The sequence below is a fragment of the Aedes aegypti genome, chromosome 3 (assembly GCF_002204515.2).
Source record: "Aedes aegypti strain LVP_AGWG chromosome 3, AaegL5.0 Primary Assembly, whole genome shotgun sequence".
NCBI lineage: Eukaryota > Metazoa > Arthropoda > Insecta > Diptera > Culicidae > Aedes > Aedes aegypti.
The window spans coordinates 10,617,493-10,637,332 of record NC_035109.1 but is presented as its reverse complement, the minus strand read 5'-3'; the positions used below and the strand labels follow the sequence as shown (position 1 = coordinate 10,637,332).

Here is a 19,840-nt window from a genome sequence, read left to right as displayed (position 1 = left end):
AATTTTGAGAAAGATGTAATTTTAACATGCTTGCTGCGTTATGGTGTTAGGAATGCTTAGGAAATATGGTGTTAGAAATTCGAATTATCTATAACATTTCATGGTGTTCGGCAAGCAGGAAAAAGCAGAACAAAATTTGAAATATGAAAAATAAATAAGGCGTTTAAAATTAATTTTAAAATCAGAACATGTCCTGCTGAATCAGGACGGATGGTAATCCTACCTATATTGCATTTCCTGTTTTCTACATTTTCTAATTCTACCTACATTAAAAATTGAGCCAAAACTCGGCAAATCTTACTACGGAACAAGCTGTCATTATGCAATTTGAAATGTAATTGAGTCTACAGAGTGAATTTATTTTCAATAATTTATAATAACAAAATCATGACATTGAAGCGTAATAAAATTGTGTTATATATACTGCTGCGCGTTAGAAAATGGGTTAACCAGAACATGAACATGCCATATATCAACTGCAGTGATTCGCAGTAGACAGGATGTCCCGGGCTCGATCCATCTGACAAGCCAATCGGGCCCTCTGTCACCATAGAAGATGGTGTATCCATCCATGTCGAGCCTGAGGCTAACCAACGTGCGTCGCAGCTCAATGCTCAATAGTGCGCACAATGCACACGGTGGACGGCATAGATGCGCACTATAGCGAAGTGACTTGCGACGCAGCGAAGTTGTGTACTTTTCTAGTCGCGAGGCAGTATACTTAGAAAAATGTGTTTTTTGAACAAGCTTAAAATATTATTTTCCTCGCTATCAACCAATTTTTTCCATTATGAAAAAAAAAAACTACGCATCTGGCAGCACTTGCAAATTCGATGTTACCAACTGTCAAACTGATAAGACGACGAGAGTGTGCGATGATAACGCCAAGCGCAACGCACTGTCGTCGTGTTGTTGCGCTGCGCCAATCATTCATTCATTACCGCACCGCACCGTGCGCAGATTCTCCAGAGTGCTTGTGCTAGTATTTACATAATATCCCAGTCCCTACCCGAAAAAGAAGCCTCAGAATATGCTCTCCAAGGCCCGGTTCCTGCTGTCCAACCTGTCCCCGGTTGGGCGCCTCCAGCTGCAGCAGTCATGCCGCGCCATGCACATCTCCGAAGCCAACGTGCTGGCCACCGAGGTAAACCGTCAGGCGCAGGAATATAAGGTAGGATTTTAGGTTTGACCTTGCTATATTGTTACTAAGTGGAGGAATTTCAGGAAAATGACACGCAGATGCGCGAGCTGGTTGGCGAGCTGAGGTCAATCACCGAGAATGTGCTGAACGGAGGTGGCCCCGAAGCGATCAAGCGCCACACCAGCAAGGGAAAGCTTCTGGCCCGGGACCGGATTAACCGGTTGATCGATCCGGGTTCGCCATTTCTGGAATTGAGCACTCTGGCCGGGTACGAGATGTACGGCAAGGATGTGGTAAATTCCGGCGGAATCGTTACTGGGGTAGGCCGGGTGCAAGGCGTTGATTGTGTAATCGTTGCCAATGATGCCACGGTCAAGGGCGGAAGTTACTATCCGATAACGGTGAAGAAGCATCTGCGAGCCCAAGAGGTAGCCCAGGAAAACAATCTGCCTTGCATCTACCTGGTGGATTCGGGCGGTGCCAATTTGCCCCGCCAGGCGGATGTGTTCCCCGACAAGATGCACTTCGGGCGGATATTCTACAATCAGGCAAACATGTCGGCGCAAGGAATTCCGCAGATTGCCGTCGTAATGGGTTCCTGTACCGCGGGGGGAGCTTACGTTCCGGCGATGGCTGACGAGAGCATTATCGTCAAGAAGCAGGGTACGATCTTCCTGGCGGGTCCTCCGCTGGTCAAGGCAGCCACCGGGGAAGTTGTGTCGGCCGAGGATCTCGGTGGAGCCGACCTGCACTGCAGGACATCCGGTGTGACCGATCACTATGCCGTGGACGACGAGCATGCCCTCTATTTGGCACGCCAGGTAGTGCAGAACCTGAATCGCCCCAGTTCGTACGACGAGAATGCTGGTTATTCTACGAAAGCGATGGTAAGGTTAAAACCGTTCATTAGGGGTCGTTCATAAATGACGTAGCTTTTTAGGGGGGAGGGGGGGCTTCACGAATTTGCGACGATGTGTGACGAGGGGGAGGGAGGGATCCTAGCTAGTGGACGTAGCATTTTGAATCACGTCGGTAAAATAAGAGGCGCTGAAAAAATGACATACAATTATTTTTTTTATCAAACTTCTTTTTTCATTGTTTGACTTATAAAGTTGGGTTCTAAAGTGATGATTCAGCTTCAAAACATTCATATGACAAGATTGGAAAAAATGTAAGAAATTTTAGATTTTCTGTACTGCAATCGAACAGATTTTTTGATTTTTTTATTTATAAATAAAATAATTTTAATATAGATAAATTAATTAAAAAGCAAGGCTTTAATGACTTAGAAAACATTGTTTTAGATTTATTCATATTTTCTGTTAGAGCACATTTCTTTAAAAAACATGTGTTCGTTTTGGCAAATATTATATTAAAACAAGATATTCATTCCGTGAATTATGCTCTCAATGTTGCAGAAGATCTCCATCCAATCAATTCATCGATTTGTTTTGATATATCAATGCTCTTGATGGAATAGCCTGAATAAAACTTGATGGAAAAGCCTGGACAACAGATTCGAATGTTATCGACATTGTTCTATCATTCAATTTTCTTAGTAACTCGGTAATTTGAAGAAAGATTATTTTTAGTATTTATTTGTTTCGTTATAGTTTGTGTAAGATTATTTTAGTATGGGGAACGATAATGAAGTTAAGCTGAAATATCAATAAAGTTGAATAACTTGTACAATAATCGCTAAGATTTTCTGAACATTTCAAATACTACAAGTGTAATCTTTTCTACATCTGGCACTTAAATGGATTTGAATTTTGATGAAAATGACAAATATCCATTTCAAATCAAATATATCTTATCTTGATCATTTTCATTGAAATCTATTTTCTAACAACGAATAATTAAAAAACGATTCTCTAATATAACTAAATTTCTTTTCAATATATTATAAAATCTATTGTACCCTAACTCGTTACTGTTAGCTTCATCAATCCAATCAACGATTTTTCCTTTTTTCTATATTTTCAGCTGTAAACTAATTTTTCATGGTAACAACAGCAAAAGTAATACAATTTAGCCAACAACTTAAACAGGAAAGTTCATTTAAAACTGTTTTCCAAATGACTTTTGAGCGCTACTGCAAATCAAACATTTTTTCGTTAGATTATCCTTACGTTTCAGTCAGTAATTACTATCAAAATCTGTATTGAACTTTAGAAATCCAATTTTTTGTTTTAACCCAATTGCTAAGGAAAACAAATAAAAAAATTGTAGGGGGGAGGTTTGCTTGATATGCTACGTATTTTTCAAGGGGGGGTATCAGCATATGTGACGAAATGCTACGAGGGGGGAGGGGGGTGTAAAAAAATCAGTGAAAAAATGCTACGTCATTTATGGACGACCCCTTAGAGTGTCCTAATATTTCACTTTGTCAGCATACTGGGGGGCTGCAACGCAAAACGGTAGGTACAAACTTTTGTATGGGAAGAACTCTGAAAAGTGATGTTTAGGGGTTGCCCCGTTGAGATTTATGAAAAGGGTAATTTTTTTGTGACTAATACCAAAACAGTTATTTATGCAACGACATGAAGATTCTTTCAGCACGAGTCGTACATTTAAATACGTATAAGTGATAAAACATCGAGCTTTGCAACGAGTTGGACGATGCATTTTTTTGCAATTACGAATATTTTCTTTGTAGTTGGATTAATTTGCCAACTCCCAAAACAGAACTGAAAAGTAGTCCTTTTCAGCACTGTAACATTTTGGTGTCAGTATGCTTCCATGAGTCAATATCGAGTCATGGAACATAGACCCGTGTAGGTTTTTATGTTTACAAAAAAACACGAATATTTGTTGCACATTCATCTCATTATCTGGCTTTTGCTTATGTCGAATTCGTCTATGAACCTAGGTTGGTATTGGCAAACACCGTTATGAATCAAATATTCAACCGCACCCCAAATTAAATCCGACCGAACTACAATCTACTTGAAGTGGGGTTGTTTAGGTTTTGATCATCTACCAAATTCCTAAAAACAAAAACGACAATTATGAAAATTCGATAATATTCTATGAATTGGGAAGAATGATGTTCCAGTAAACTCCAGAATATTTTGTTGTAGCGCTTAATGAAATATTTCAGTGAAACATTTCAAAGCGTTACTGACAGACAGACAACGCTGGGATTTTATATATATGATGATGATTGCGGCGGACATTGATGCTTGGAGTTCAGCGTGCGAAAATATGCCCAAATGCCAACTTGACAGTCATCGATGAAAGTTGTAAATCGATGGTTTCCGCGATTAATATTATATGTTGAGTCATGTGGTAAGAAATTTGTTGGCAGGTCCGAAAATCCCCCCGCAAATATCAAATCCGGAAGTCTTGTTTGTGGGGTAGCTGGCAAACGTTTTGCCACGTGGAAGAGCTCTTGGCCCATCTGGATGTTCCTTTTGTAAGCAACAACACGTACAACAAGGATCTGGATGAAATGTAGGTCGTAGTCGACGAAGGCGCAAAAATAAGTACTAAAAACGCTTGCGAACAGATATAATGGCTACCGCAACCGACGAAGCAGGGCTACCCGTTTTGAAAGTTGTTCTGGATGGTGGATGGCCAATTTGCTCCAGTAAGATTATGGAATTAAATGTAAAATAAAGTACCTATGGAGTGTTGGGAAATCCGTAATCTAATGTTTTGCGTCGCGAGTCAGAAAAATGTCATACAATGGAATAATCATCTTTTTTCAGGAGTTTTATTGAAAAATATAATATAACTAGCTTACCCGACGTGGCTAGCCACGTTTCAACCAAATTTTCAAGCGAAAAGCTATGTATAATATTTCAAAGATTGATAATGTCTACGTTCAACTGCAAAATTACAACATAGATAATGAAATATCTCCATTGTCCATTGTTGTCCATTAATTAGGTAGTACAATTAACTGCGTACTGCGATCAGAAAAAAGCACTTTCTAGATCGATTCCTTGCAGGAATTTTTCATGCATCAAGATAGGCCAAAAAATTACTTGTCAGCATCGAATCAGGCTTAAACCCTTACGTTATTAATAGACAGCCCCTAACTAAGGAAGTGGTGCATGAATAATAAACTGAGAAGCAGAATACGTCCCAGTGCAGTGGCAAAAGCAGAGGATAATGGTTGAATTTTATTAACCCGAGGAGGAAAGAATAACTCGCAATAACTTATGCATACCATATTTTGGTATTATGCCACAATTAGGTATTGTTCAGTTGTCAATACCTCATTTTGTTATTATGATGGTATTTGAAAACAATGTTTAAAACAATTAAAAATACTTCATTTTGGTATTCGATTGCCATTGAGGACTGCTGGAGGTATTGAAAAATTTCACTTTTATATGAAAATCCATCAAGAATTTTTTAGGTATTACAATACCTGATCTAGGTATTGGTGGGGATTGCTTATCAAACCTTCCGGTCCGCCTCATAGTTACGTACTATTTGGTGCTGGGTGTAGTTCTTGTTTTTCCAGCTGTATTGAAAAGCATGAGCCATAGTCTTTGGCATACAATCGGGTCTTTCTTTAGCAGAAAAGAACCGAAATGTCTATCGACGACCGGTGATTGCTAGCAGATATAGTGGAGAGCTTGTCTTGATACGTTCATCGCTTCAAGCTAGTTGAAAAACTGAATACACTGATTGCCTGTCGATCAGAGCCGAACTAGGCATAGATCGTCTACATACATCTGAATCTACATGTCTCCGATGTATTACATCGTTCCAGGTGGGAGTTATCTGATATGTGAATATGGTACCATAACAGAATTTTCCATCTGAACGAAGTGATAAATCATAATATTCCGCAAACTGTATCACACATCTACAGAATGTATTGCGTGAAGTTAAGACACAGCAGAGTATTGGGTACATAGGACCAAGTCCCTGCCGGGTGGCGCGAAACTGATGAGCGATAGACAATAGAATCAACAACACTGCCATAAGGGATAGTAAGCATGTGACTATTGTCGAAACTATGATTAGGAGGCAAATCAACATCCCAAGATCAAATTTTTGTTACAACCCAATGTAGGTATTATTAAATTAGGCTGTAGAAAATGATGAATATCTGATCACTTAGGAACCTTGCAACAGGTAATAAATGCCCGTAGTCTGTTTTATTCGAATACACATGTATAAATTGTTAAAATTGCCGAATCATACGCGGAATTTATTAAACTGATCATGAAATTAGGACTGAAATCATAATGATGATAGATTATCAACTTTCCTTTCGTCTTGCTATTTGTTACCGTTAGAATCACCAAACTGATTGGTTTCCCACTACTTACACCAATACAACAGCACGAAAACTGAAGTATTATAATCGCGCGTTGGAACTTTCAATATCCATATATTACATCAATAGTGAATTCTTGTATGTAGCCAGTATAAATAACAGAATCATCAACTTCTTGAACATTCTTCAACTGAAAACAGGATGCTTGTTTTATCAAACATGCTCAATCTGCACCTAAAATCTCGGATCCAAATAGTTTTCTAAATAAAAATTGTATCTAAATAAAACGTGTAGGCCAACAAAACATAATTGAGTAGGAGTTTACAAGTTACTTAGCACATGAAAAGCAGTTTAAATTAATCTATTACTAGATCAACACTAATGCTCACATTTTTATATTCTCATTTCATCATGGTCCTCATTGCTCGAGCGGAGACGAACACCCTGGAGATGGAAAAAATCGACAGCGCTACGATAAGGAAACGTAACAGATGAGAAACTATCGATACATTTATCAATTATAAAACCCCGTTTTAATGTTAACACTTTGTTTCTGTTTTTTCTGTTTTTTTCGTTTCAGCAATCAAATAACCGATCCAACTCTACTATCTTTTCGTTTCTTCTTCGTTATACTTATAGTCCTTCTGGCACTGAACCGAGTGGTGCGCCTTCCGCTTTCTTACTGGTGCTGTTTTTCCTGTACATTTGGCATAGTGTCGGAGGTGGTGTACTGTATTTGCTATACAACGCACTACTTTCGATATTGTGCTTGGCGTGTGGGGAAGCAGTACTAGTGGTGAAGCGGAGGGCGCCATTCGGTTTAGTGCCAGAGGGACTATATCTATTTAATGTATCTGAAGCTTGTGGGACCGCTTTAATTCCGGCGCCTGCTTGTGGAAGATCCCGGTGTGCTAAACGGTATAGGACATGTTAACGGGGGAGGCTTGGTAGGTCCTCACCCAGCCCGTGTCTAGATGGGCGGATAATTGTCTGCCAGGGTGTGGATTGAGCAATTACAATTACAATTACAATACCTGATCTAGGTATTAGCTTAGTATTTGTAGAATATGCATAAGGTATTATTTGAAGTTTTTTACCTCTTATGTAGGGCTCATTCATACCTCATTCAGGTTGTAAGTATTGGAAATTTTCTGGTATGGAATACCGTAAAACGGGGTAACTTTGATAATGCGGGTAACCTTGATAGTGCGTAACCCACCACATACTAAACGAAATATCATAATTTCTGTCAATCAGTTAAGCAAAATGAATGCAAAACTAAAGAATATTAGTTTTACACTTTATGTAAGAGCGGTTTTCATTTGAAACAAGAACATATTAGGCTTTTTATACGAATTCAAAAAAATTACACAATTTTCGCATTTTCGAAACGCTTACAAACAATCTGTTCTACGATCACTATTTGATGTAGTTTTGAATAGTTGGCCACTTATCTTCGACAGCCTAGTTATCATAGAACTTGAAATCGGTCTTCAATCTCTTACCGAAAAGCATTTTCACAAACTGGGACCATTTTTGTAATCTAAGTCACAAATTTCCATATAACGTTAAACGCCTAGAGGTATGCAATGCCCTACAAATGTTCGTTATTCATTCAATTTTGTTCGAATCATACTCCATTATTAAAGTTACCCCAAAACAGAAAACCAACTTTCGATTATATGAAAAATTATACATCCATTCATAATAAATCTTTTGCCCATCTATCGACTGTAATCGATAGCTAGGATGTCAGTACTTGTTTTAAAAATATAAATTGTACATCTTTGAAACAACATGCATAAATATTCAAGTTTTCTTCGAAAAAACTATCAAAGTTACCCCGTTTTACGGTACCTCAATTTGGTATTCAGTAGTTATTTTCTTCTGCTCGGGAACATGACCCGACATCGACACGCATGATAGTTATGAACGCATAAGCGCCTAAACGTATGCTCTGACCATACTCCATCAATCACGTGCTGTTGTAGAGCTCTAATATAAAACATTTAGTCTAGAATGCTGTTATAGTGTTTCTTCCCTTGTGAAACATTCCAAAGGTTCGAGAAGATTCTATGAATATGAGAGAAGAATCATAGGGGCTGTACATTAATCACGTAGGACAATTTTCGGGATTTTCAACCCCCCTCCTCCCATGGTTAGATGTTTTGTCAAAAATAAATTGTATGACACGTAAGAAACCTCGAACCTCCTTTCCCCCATAATCCCTTACGTAATTAATTGACGACCCCCAACCGAAAATTCTCGAATATTCTGCTGAATAGCTGTTGCAGTGTTCTCTAATTCATTGTCCATTCACAATTGTAATGCAGGGGCCATCGACTTATGGAAATAACATGAATAATTTGGAGAGCTGTTTTAGGAGACCATCATAGAAGCCATAAAATTTTGTTTAAGTACGCATCCAAGAGTCGATTTGGAGTGATGGAGATTTCATTGTAAATTTCAAAAACTCCAATATTTGGCGTACACTCATGTCATTCATATTTATCTTGCTTCTCCATATTTCGAATTCGTTTTTGAATCTGAGTTAAAAATGGCGAAATCCGTTCTGAATCCCATTTTCAACTCCAACCAGATCCAAGATCGGTCGAACTTCAATTTGCTTGAAGTTGATTCGTTTACGATTTAATCATCGAAAAAGTTCTCAAAAACAAAAACTGAGAATACTCTACTAATTGGGAAGAACAATGTTCCAGAAAACTCTATAATCTGTAAATTGATCCGCAATTTACAATTGTAATGCTTTAGTATGCTGACAGTTGTAGTTCTCTTAAGGCGAAGTAGGCCGTCATTGAAGTTTGCTCGCGTCGTTGATGATTGTTGCTAATTCTTCTCACGATTTCGAATCAAAGAAAATCACAGGGTGGCCACCGAACCGGGAAAAACGGGAAAAGCGGGAAAAAGACGGGAATTTGAATCCATCGGGAAAAAGACGGGAAAAACCGGGAATTTGATATTGTCACCGGGAAAATTATTCATTTTGAACGAACAACTTCAAACTCTAAATCTACAAACCACCGAAAATAAGTTGTAGACAGTTGTAATGGTTAATAATATTGACATTAAGTAACTGTAATTTTGGAAACATAATTTCGGTCGTCGCGCGAATTTTTGTAACGCGAGTAGTCGCGCGTTGTACTTTGTACAACACCCTTGGTTTTGCGAATATCTCAGGAGTCTGACCACTTAGATAGATGACGTCTTCGGCAAAATTGATCAGTAGCTTATGGACTATCATTATCATAGCCAAGAAATTCGGGATTTTGCCACTAGGCGGCGCTAGTGAGCATTAAGCTTTTGTTTCCCAGATCTCACGATCCTGACCACTTATAAAGATGGCGTCTTCGGCAAAGTTGTTCGGTAACTCAAGGACTATCATTGTTTGAGCTAGTTGATTCAAAATGTTGCCACTAGGCGGCGCTAGTGAGCACAAAACTTTTTTTTTTTAATATCTCAGGAGCCTGGTCACTTAGAAAGATGGTGTCTTCGGCAGAGTTGTTCAGTAGCTCAAATTCTTTCTTTGTTTAATCCTTAAAGTTAGAGATTTATTAAAATAATGATAATCCTTGAGCTTCCGAACAACTTTGTCAAAGGTGCCTGTCTAGTCAAGATCCTGCAGTATCCGCAAAACAAAAATTGCATGCTCACTAGCGCCGCCTGATGGTGAAATATCGTATTTCTTGGCTCAAATAACGATAGCCCTTGAGCTACCAAACTACTTTGCCGAAGACGCCATCTTTCTAAGTTGTCAGGCTCCTGAGATATCTGCAAACAAAAGTTTCATGCTCACTAGCGCCGCCTAGTGGCAAAATTTTGAATCAACTAGCTCGAAAAATGATAGTCCTTAACTTACTAAACAACTTTGCCGAAGACAACATGCTTCTAAATGGTCAGGATCCTGAAAAATCTGCAAAACAAAAGTAAAACTTCCATGCCCACTAGTGCCACCTAGTGGTCAAATTCCGAACTAAATGAAGTACCATCAGATAGCGCTTCACCTCCAGAACAACTTGACTAAAGACCCCAAGTTTCTTCTTCTTCTTCTTGGTATTACGTCCTCACTGGGACAGAGCCTGCTTCTCAGCGTAGTGTTCTTATGAGCACTTCCACAGTTATTAACTGAGAGCTTTCTTTGCCAAAGTTGCCATTTTCGCATTCGTATCTCGTGTGGCAGGTACGATGATACTCTATGCCCAGGGAAGTCAAGGAAATTTCCATTACGAAAAGATCCTGGACCGACCGGGATTCGAACCCAGACACCTTCAGCATGGCTTTGCTTTGTAGCCGCGGACTCTAACCACTCGGCTAAGGAAGGCTCCCAAGTTTCTATATTATCTGAATTTCGAGATATGACGATTGCAAACTGTGGTTTCCCCGAACCGTACATAGTGCGTTCATTATTATGCGACTTCCATATACATTTGTTAATTTTACCGTACTATAAAGGGTCATACTGTAAATAAAACTGTCGAGTATTGTTCTTAAGAAGATTCTTGAGGAATACATTTTGGTTTGGTGTCGATAGATATCTTTGTTGCAAAATGATAGCATATAAATCACAACTGTTGTACAAAGTACAACAGCGCGACAGCCCGAAGGTTAAAAAATAATGATTTAATAAATTGTAGAAAATTTATTTGCAACACTATATTTCTTATAAATGTTTCACTTTTCTCATTGGCTAGCATTGTCGCAAAAAAAAAAAAATGATTTGTTTTCTCACCAGGGTTTGAATTTTTCTCTAAATTAGTCTCCGATTTATCTGTATCACAACCAATTGACAGACATACAGTGGTCCAATTTCATATTCGTACAGGATACTGTTTCCACATCAAGTTTGTAAAAAACTATTAAATGAAGTATTGAGCTACAAATACTTTATCCACATTGAAGGTAACAGGTGTTATCTATTGTTTGCCAATCACAAAATGTTTCCATTTACATTCATCTTTGGATTAATAGAAAAGTATTGAATTGATGTCTAAAATTCACCCAATTCCATATTCGTACACCTACCAAAATTCATACGCACAACGTTCAAAACTAAATTTAGAAGCTCTATTTGATTACTGAAATGCTTTATTATGATGTTCAGATGTAGTGAAATACATTTGGACAATTTATTAGTGGACATATATGAAATTTAGGTAAAGTTATGAAAAATGCCAGTTTTCTAATGATTTTTGCTATTAAATCCTACAATTCGAACAATAACGTTTATTTTTGTCATTGGATCCAATCTATAGATTATACTCGTAAGCTCTGATAGAAATTTAGTTGAAATATATATAGTTTACAGAAATCATAAACAGTTTTTATCCCTTTTAAGTGCAGAAAATTGTTGTGCCATAAGTTCAAAACTCTTCTAAAATGATATTTTTAATCAATGTAAACCAAATTTTCATTCTAAACAACAGGTAAATGTTAATTTTGAATTTGCCTGTAAAAATAATTTGAACTACGAACAGTAAAGTACCCTAAACTACGCTGTACATACCTCCACATAATTGATGTCATCGTAATATTCAATTATCTTTGAAATAATATTCAAATTATATTCAAAATAGCACCCTATTTTGCAATTTATTGATTTTATAAGAAAAATACAAAATAACTTGAATGAGCAGAGAGCATTGATATACTATTTAATAGAATATATCCTGTTGTTTTCATCATTTTAAAAAACGTTTGTGTTGCGGTTATGGCAATAATATTTATTCTTTAAATCTCTATAATCATGTTTGGTAGTAAAATGTAAATTAAAAAAGATAATTCCGCAATGTTTTGATAGGAACATTAACTATGGATTATGTATATACATTTAGGAGCCAAACATAAAGAAATTGACTAAAATTTTTGGTTTTGGATTTGTTATAAATGTTATACTACCTAAGATTCAAAAGTATAAGTTGTCGATATCCACTCCTAGCTACTCTAAAACTGATTGTACTTTTTTGAAACTTGTTCAATATTCGCAGTTATCATTATTAAGGAAGTGATGTTGAAAAAAATGCAATTTATTGTTCGACTTACCGAATATTTTAGCAAAAAACATGGGAAAACTGGTATTTTTCTTAAATTTACTTAAGTTTAAAATATGTCCGCTTTTAAATTTTCCAAATGTATTCTACTGCATCTGAACAACACAACGAAGAGCTTAAGTAATCATCTAGTCCATTAAAAATTAGTTTTGAATGCTGTATATTTCTGTTTTGTTAGGTGTACGAATATGGAATTGGGTCAATTATAGACACAATCTCAATACTTTTCCATTATTCCAAAGATTTATGTAAATGAATATAGTTTGTCATTGCCAAACAATAGATGACACCTATAACCTTCATTATTGATAAAGTATATCGAAGTCCATGCACCATTTAATAGATTTTTACCAACTTGATATGAAAACAGTGCCCCGTACGAAAATGAGATTGAGCCACTGTATGATAAGTATTATACTTCGAAAATTGCTTTTTATATCACAAATTGTCACTATCAATCAAGTGAGATATGGAAATGCAAACAATTATTCTACAATAAATTTCTACGCATTCAATGTTGTTTGCCATGCCAGAAGATCTCCGCGGACATTTAGGTAGCTCACCATGGTTCTCAATAGGAGTGTTCTATTCGAGAGACTCTTACGGCGAGTACTTCAGCATGTGCGGCTTCGTTTCATACGTACTTTGAAGTTATTTTCTTTAGGGAACTCTTCAATTTTATGAAGAAAAAGAAATGGAAAGAATTGCAATTGATGCACATTATAATGTTGATAAATATGGGCTTGGTAGTTTTTAAAACAAACCCTGTCAAAGTGAATCAAAAGAATAGGAACCGCTCTAATTGCACTAATTTAGAAGCAAAGAGGTAATAAAAACCTAGTTTTGAGAAAATCGACTAATAAATTTTTTGAGCAAATTTTATGGAAGCCAAAAAAACAAGCCAATCTTCTACGAATTATATCTTTTTTTTCTATTGGACGGAAAACTCACCTAAACATTCAGTTGAAAAGTTTTTTTTAGTATATTCACCTCAAAGCCGACTAAAATTTCAATTTTTTACGTTTGGACACCCCTGTGAAAAACCGGGAAAATTCTGAAAATTATATCGGGAAAACCGTGAAAATTTCAAAATGGATATTTGGCGGCCACCCTGAAATTAGTATCAGCATACTTTATGCATGTTAGCGCGTACAGTGATACTTTTTCAAGTCAATATAAACTATCAAGGCTGAGTATTATCACTTTGAAATGCAAGCTGAAAAGTCATCATTGTTGCCAAAACGAATGACGGGCTACTTAGCCTTAAATTACTGTTGTAGCGCTCAATGAAACATTTCGATGAAACATTTCAAAGCCTTACTGACAGACAGACAACTCTGGGATTTTATATATATGATTAAATGATTTTTGGAGAAATTCTTGATTTTTAGAAAAAATACAGATTAAATTCATGAAATCACTAAAAAAGTACTTGAAATTTTTTTAAAAAAAATCTTGAAAGAACACTTTTAGCCCTGATTTCCCCAAGATGTGGGTAATCTATGCAAAAATACCAAAAGCCCTCCAGAGAATTTTTCTGAGTGCGTCGTCGGAATCATGTTCCAAGGAAAAGACTACAGTCAACTTTCGTTCGTTGCACTAAACCTGTAGCCCTATTTTATGGATACAAACCATAAGATCATTTAGTCCAACCTTAGAGCTGACGGATTTCGCACAATTTTTTGTTAAATAATTGTTTAATACAGGCCGCACAAATTTAACTTTTTTTTTATAAATTTGCACGGGGCAATTTCTAAACAGGGTGTCTACTACCTGGAAAAACCTGGAAAACCTGGAATTATCAGGGAATTTTATTCAACCTGGAAAAAACCTGGAATTCTCAGGGAATTTGAATTACAATCAGGGAAAATATTTTGAGGCAGTAATTCATGGTAGAATATGTTCACTTCAAAGGATTTTTGCGTCAAAATCCAGAGATTACCATTACTTTCCAGAATACTCTCCTCAATAAAAAAAAATTCGGCTACGCCGCTAACATACCGTTACTTAAGTTATTCAGTGAGGATCTTTTCAGATATGGAACTTTATCGCCTTATTTAAACATCAAATATCTTCAGGTATTTGATCAGTATTGGATTAAGGGCTGGAGGCAGGGTTTTTTTTCAGAGACTTGGTCTCTATTTTTATTCAAATCTCTTATAAGTCTCTATTTATGATGAAAGGTCCCTATTTTAACCAATATGGTCCCTAAAGGATATTTTTCCCTAACTTGCTTGTAGTGAATTTTGATGCAATATTCTATAAGGCCTCGAGAAACTTTCAGAGCTTGTTACGAGACTATTTAACTAATTCTTTCAGAAATTTTTCACATATTTCTAGAGAAATTATTCCAAGAATTTTCCTTGTGTTTTCTCCAGATATTTCATCTGGAATACTTTCAGGGACTAATGCAGGATTCTCTCCAGGAATTCTTCAAGAGATTCCTCTACCAATTCTACCAGCAATTTTTCAAAGGATGCTTAAGGGAATGTCACCAGAATTTGGTTCAAGACATCCTAAAGCAATTCAACGTTACTACCTCCAGTCATTTCCATAGAGATTACTTCATTTTTTTTCAAAGACTATTCTAGGACTTCCTCGAGATATTTTTTCAATAATTCTTCAACCGAATTTTCCAGCCGTAACTATCTTAACTTAACTCTATCAGATCTTCCAAAGATTCCCACAGAATATCTTCCCAAGAAGCCCGCAAAGGTTGATTCATAAGCTTTCAGGTTTTTTTCCACCATTATGTCCACATTCATTCCAAAGAAATGTTACAAAAAATCCTCGAGTAATTAATCAGTAAATCTATTAGGAACATTTCATATTCGACCTGTTTTTCGTGGTTCAGTTACTCTATTATTTATTTTTGGAATTTCCTCTGCATTTCAACCAAGGATTACAGTTGTCCCAAACAGTCCTCAATGAATCAAATAAAAAAAATACCAAAGAATTCTCAAAAGTTCATCTAAGATTCCACATTAGTTACTACTACAACTATTTTTCCAAGAAATCTTTCGATCATTCCTACCAATTTCTTAGCGATTTCGTTCTTCAAGGAGTTGCTTTACAGAGATTCAATATTGATCTGTTTTTTTTTTAATAATTTTAGCAATTACTCTTAAGTTTTGTCAAGAGTTTCTCTAAAAATCCTTATATATCAAGAATGACTTAAGAACTTACATAAGTTCAGTTAGAGGTTACTCTAATATTTGCTTTGGAAATTCATCACGAAAAACTTATGGAAGAATACTGGGCAAAATCTTCATTGAGAAATCTCTTAATTTTACAGAAGGAGTTACTGATACTAGAATTTCCTGGATTTCTTGTTACTGTAATTTCCAAAGAAATCTTAGAAGCTTTCTCCGGAGTAATTTCTCAAGATATCCTTAGAGAAATTCGTAGTCAAAATCTTAAAGAAATTCTAAAGGACAATTATGTAGGAAATCCTGAGAAATCCCTGAAGGCATTTCAGGTTGTATATTGCAACATGTTTAAAACGGGAGACTTGTACGATTTTCTAGGAAACTGATGGGAAAATCGTGAAAAAAAAACCTTGGGAACTAGAGATTTTCTTGAAAAATATCTGAAATTATATATAAAGTAATTTCTGATGAAATCTTCCTGTGATTTTTTTTGGAAAATTTCAGGTTGTTATTTAAGATATCCAAAATAAAATTCTTAGCGAAATACCTTAGGAAAATTCGTGAAGTGATTTTATGGGAAATAATTACTAAATGAACTCCTGGAGAAAAAATCAAATCTCTCAATTTAAAATATGTGTCCATTTATCTAATTTGAAGAAATCTTCAGAGTTATATCTGGATGTTTGGGCAAATACCTGAGATTATTTCTGATGAAATTCTTTGAGAAAATCATTGAAAAAGCGGTAATACAAACACTATTATTTGTCGTAATATCTCAAGGAAGTTCAAACAAAAAAATGTTCTCAGAGCAATATCAGGTCTGATTCCATAAAAATCAAACTCTTTTCTCCTGGTTCCTGTTGGGTTCGACTTGTTTTTTGATAACTGTTAGGTCTCTTTTTTCAAGCAAGAGGTTTCTGAATTTTCTATTTTCAAAACACTCCCTACCAGCCATGCTTCATGAACAAATTCTAAAATTAATGGAAAATATTCAATTTCGAAAAAACCGATTCCGGATAAGTTATCTGGAATTTAAACAACTTCGAATTATTTTTTACAATCATGATTCATTCAGAGCTCTTGAAAGTTTTCGAATGAAATGCAATCAATTATTCATTTACCTAAATCACCACATTTTTAAATGTTATACTGGTCGGATTCGATTAAACGGGAACTTTATTATCCGTTTTCTGAACACGATGATAGACAGAACTTTTACAAACAAAATAAAAAAAAAAACACCATCATTATTTAATACAATTCACATGAATATTCGAATTAAGCTTTAATATTGTTAGCACATTTTTTTATAATGTCTAGAAGAGTGAATACACTTTAAAACACTTTTTAAAATTGTCATTAGTTTGTTTTGGTCATATAAAATTAGAGTATTTCTTGAACCTGGAACTAATTTATAAAACCTGGAAAAAACCTGGATATATCAGGGAATTTCATTTCGGTAAACGAGTAGACACTCTGTCTAAACGACATTTCTCTTCATACAAAAGCTTGTTGGTAACAACCTACCGTTTGGAGTTTCAGCACCCAAGATTTTTTTGACATAGTGGAACCACAGACAAACAGACGTAACACTTAGAACAAATGTTGATCAAAATCATAGTCACGAGGACATGTACGCCCAATGCTAAAATCGGTGTGTTTGGCCGATAGGCCAAAAGATGGCGGTAGTGTGCAAACGTCAAACACGAACAAAAACGATGCGAGCGCTGCGCGTGGTGAATCGGCCACCTACCATATTTTTGAAGCGACCGTTAAAAAGGTGGTCGATGGCCAATGATGAGAGTGTGACGTCTGTTTGTCTGTGGTGGAACTTTGAGACAACTTCATGTTCATATTTGCGCAAGTTTACAACTTTCGTAACTTTTTTTTTTCAGATGAATCACGATCGCTTGAGCTTCCTGCCGGACCCGGAGCCTCCAAAGTACGACGCAAAAGAACTCTACGGCATCGTTGGGGCCAACTTGACCCGTTCGTTCGACGTTCGCGAGGTGATTGCCCGTATTTTCGATGGCAGTCGCTTCACCGAGTTCAAAAAGTTCTACGGAGAGACGATCGTTTGCGGGTATGCTCGACTGTACGGTCAACTGGTGGGAGTGGTGGGTAACAATGGTGTCCTGTTCTCGGAGAGTGCCCTCAAGGGAGCCCATTTCATTGAGCTGTGCGCCCAGAAGAAGATTCCGCTGATCTTCCTGCAGAACATTACGGGTTTCATGGTGGGCCGGGATGCTGAGGCTGGCGGAATTGCCAAGAACGGTGCCAAAATGGTGACTGCAGTGGCATGCGCCAATGTCCCGAAGCTGACCCTGCTTATTGGAGGATCGTACGGAGCCGGGAACTACGGTATGTGCGGTCGTGCCTATTCGCCACGGTTCCTGTATATGTGGCCAAACAGTCGCATCTCGGTCATGGGAGGATCGCAAGCCGCAGGAGTGCTGGCGCAGATCACCGAGGAGCAGTACAAGCGCACCGGTAAGCAGTGGACCGAGGAGATCGGCAACAAGATCAAGCAGCCGATCGTGCACCAGTTCGAAAAGGAAGGATCACCCTATTACAGCACGGCTCGGCTGTGGGATGATGGAATCATCGATCCGGTCGATACGAGGAAGGTGCTCGGGTTGAGTCTGCAGGCAGCCCTGAACAAGCCTATCGGCGATACCAAGTTTGGTATTTTCAGAATGTAACTGAAAAGAAGATACACAGGACCAGTTGTTGTCTTCCGAGGTCAGAGGAGTGCGACTATGTAAAAGTGCATTTATTAGGGTGTAAGGTAGAAAATTCCTCGAACGATCCTAGTTTTTTTCTCGGGTAAAATATGGAGATTTATTTTAAAGAATTTATCAAACAGTTACTATGACATTTTGTAATTATTTACAGACTTTACCAGATGTTGCATTTAATGCCATATGTGTTTGCTCATAATAGTGATTGGAATAAAGTTTACAATTTTTGTAGTTTACTTCACTGATGAAGACTTCAATTTGAATGTTTGAAGAATATCCTGAATGCTTAACGGCGCTAATTTTTAAAAGGTTTGGTTTGGAAATTTTGTAGGTCATGTTAAACTTAACTAAAACTAACATGTCGATGATTTTGTGATTTAAAAGCAAATCTCAAGATTATCGAATCTCAGGAAAAGACATCTTGTTGTTGCAACAAAAGTTACCTGAAAATGTCATTGAGTGAAATTCATAAATTACTAGCATTTTAATTGCACAAATAATTATTGATCAAGTTCTAGACAATTCCTGTCTAAGGATTTTGGCTGTTATAAAAAACACGTGCTCCGGTGGGGATCGAACCCACGACTCCCTATTCGCTAGATGGGCGCTTCAACCTACAAGCTGCGGAGCCCCTTGAGAAGTCCCCGACGCTCGGAGGCGAACTGTACTTGAATACCTAAAAGCACATGGTATACATTTCGCTGTCTAAACTTCCTTTGGATGCATGAGATGTACATTTTACACAGACATCGGCATCGTGACCAACGCTACCTACCGATCACTTATCGGTCAGAAAATTTAGTGCTTTGACGTTGTCCGACGAGATCGGATCACGGCTGATCGAGGTCGCTAGCATATGCTGGACACATGCTTAGAGGAACTCCTTCAGGACTTGGTGTAGAAAACCTTAGATCACTCCAACGCTACTATTCACAATAATGTTCGCAGATTACTCTGAAAAAATCCTAGCGATTGTCCCAGGAGTTCTTCCAGATGTTTTACCACTGATTTTTCACCGATTTCTCCAATAGTTTTTTTTAAAGATATTTCCCACTGATTCTACAGGCGTTCTTCCACAAAGATTTATTCCAGTTTTTGAAAAAAATCGCTTCGACATTATTCCAAAAAACAACCTACAATAATTCGTATGACGTTTTTTTCATCTATTCTGGCCATTTTCATAAGGATTTTTAGAAAATTCATCCACGTTTACTCTCAAGCATTGCTCAGAAAATTCCTTCAGGTATGATTCGATGAAATCTATTTTTTCAACAATTCCTCAATTAACTCGACCAGAGATTCCTGATTAAGTTCCTCCAGAATTACACCGGCATGTCATCAAAATAAATTAGAGAAAATTTTGCCTTTTAAATATGAGGAGGCAATTCTATTTCTTGCCTTTCCATATTTGAATGATTTTTATATGTTTGTTGTAGATAAAGTAATGGATGATATTTCGAGACTTGTAATAAAATAGGATGAAATCACTATTGGGTTAATTC

The 19,840-nt window shown here is 36.9% G+C and overlaps 1 protein-coding gene across 1 annotated transcript; it reads left to right on the top strand.

Annotated features, from left to right (window-relative positions):
* The first annotated feature begins 907 nt into the window (after positions 1–907).
* Positions 908–18,574, top strand: LOC5579025 (probable methylcrotonoyl-CoA carboxylase beta chain, mitochondrial). Its single transcript, XM_001664156.2, has 3 exons — positions 908–1,171; positions 1,225–2,028; positions 17,493–18,574. The coding sequence occupies exons 1-3, from the start codon at positions 1,031–1,033 to the stop codon at positions 18,297–18,299; spliced, it is 1,752 nt and encodes a 583-aa protein (XP_001664206.2). The 5' UTR covers positions 908–1,030; the 3' UTR covers positions 18,300–18,574.
* Positions 18,575–19,840: the final 1,266 nt, after the last annotated feature.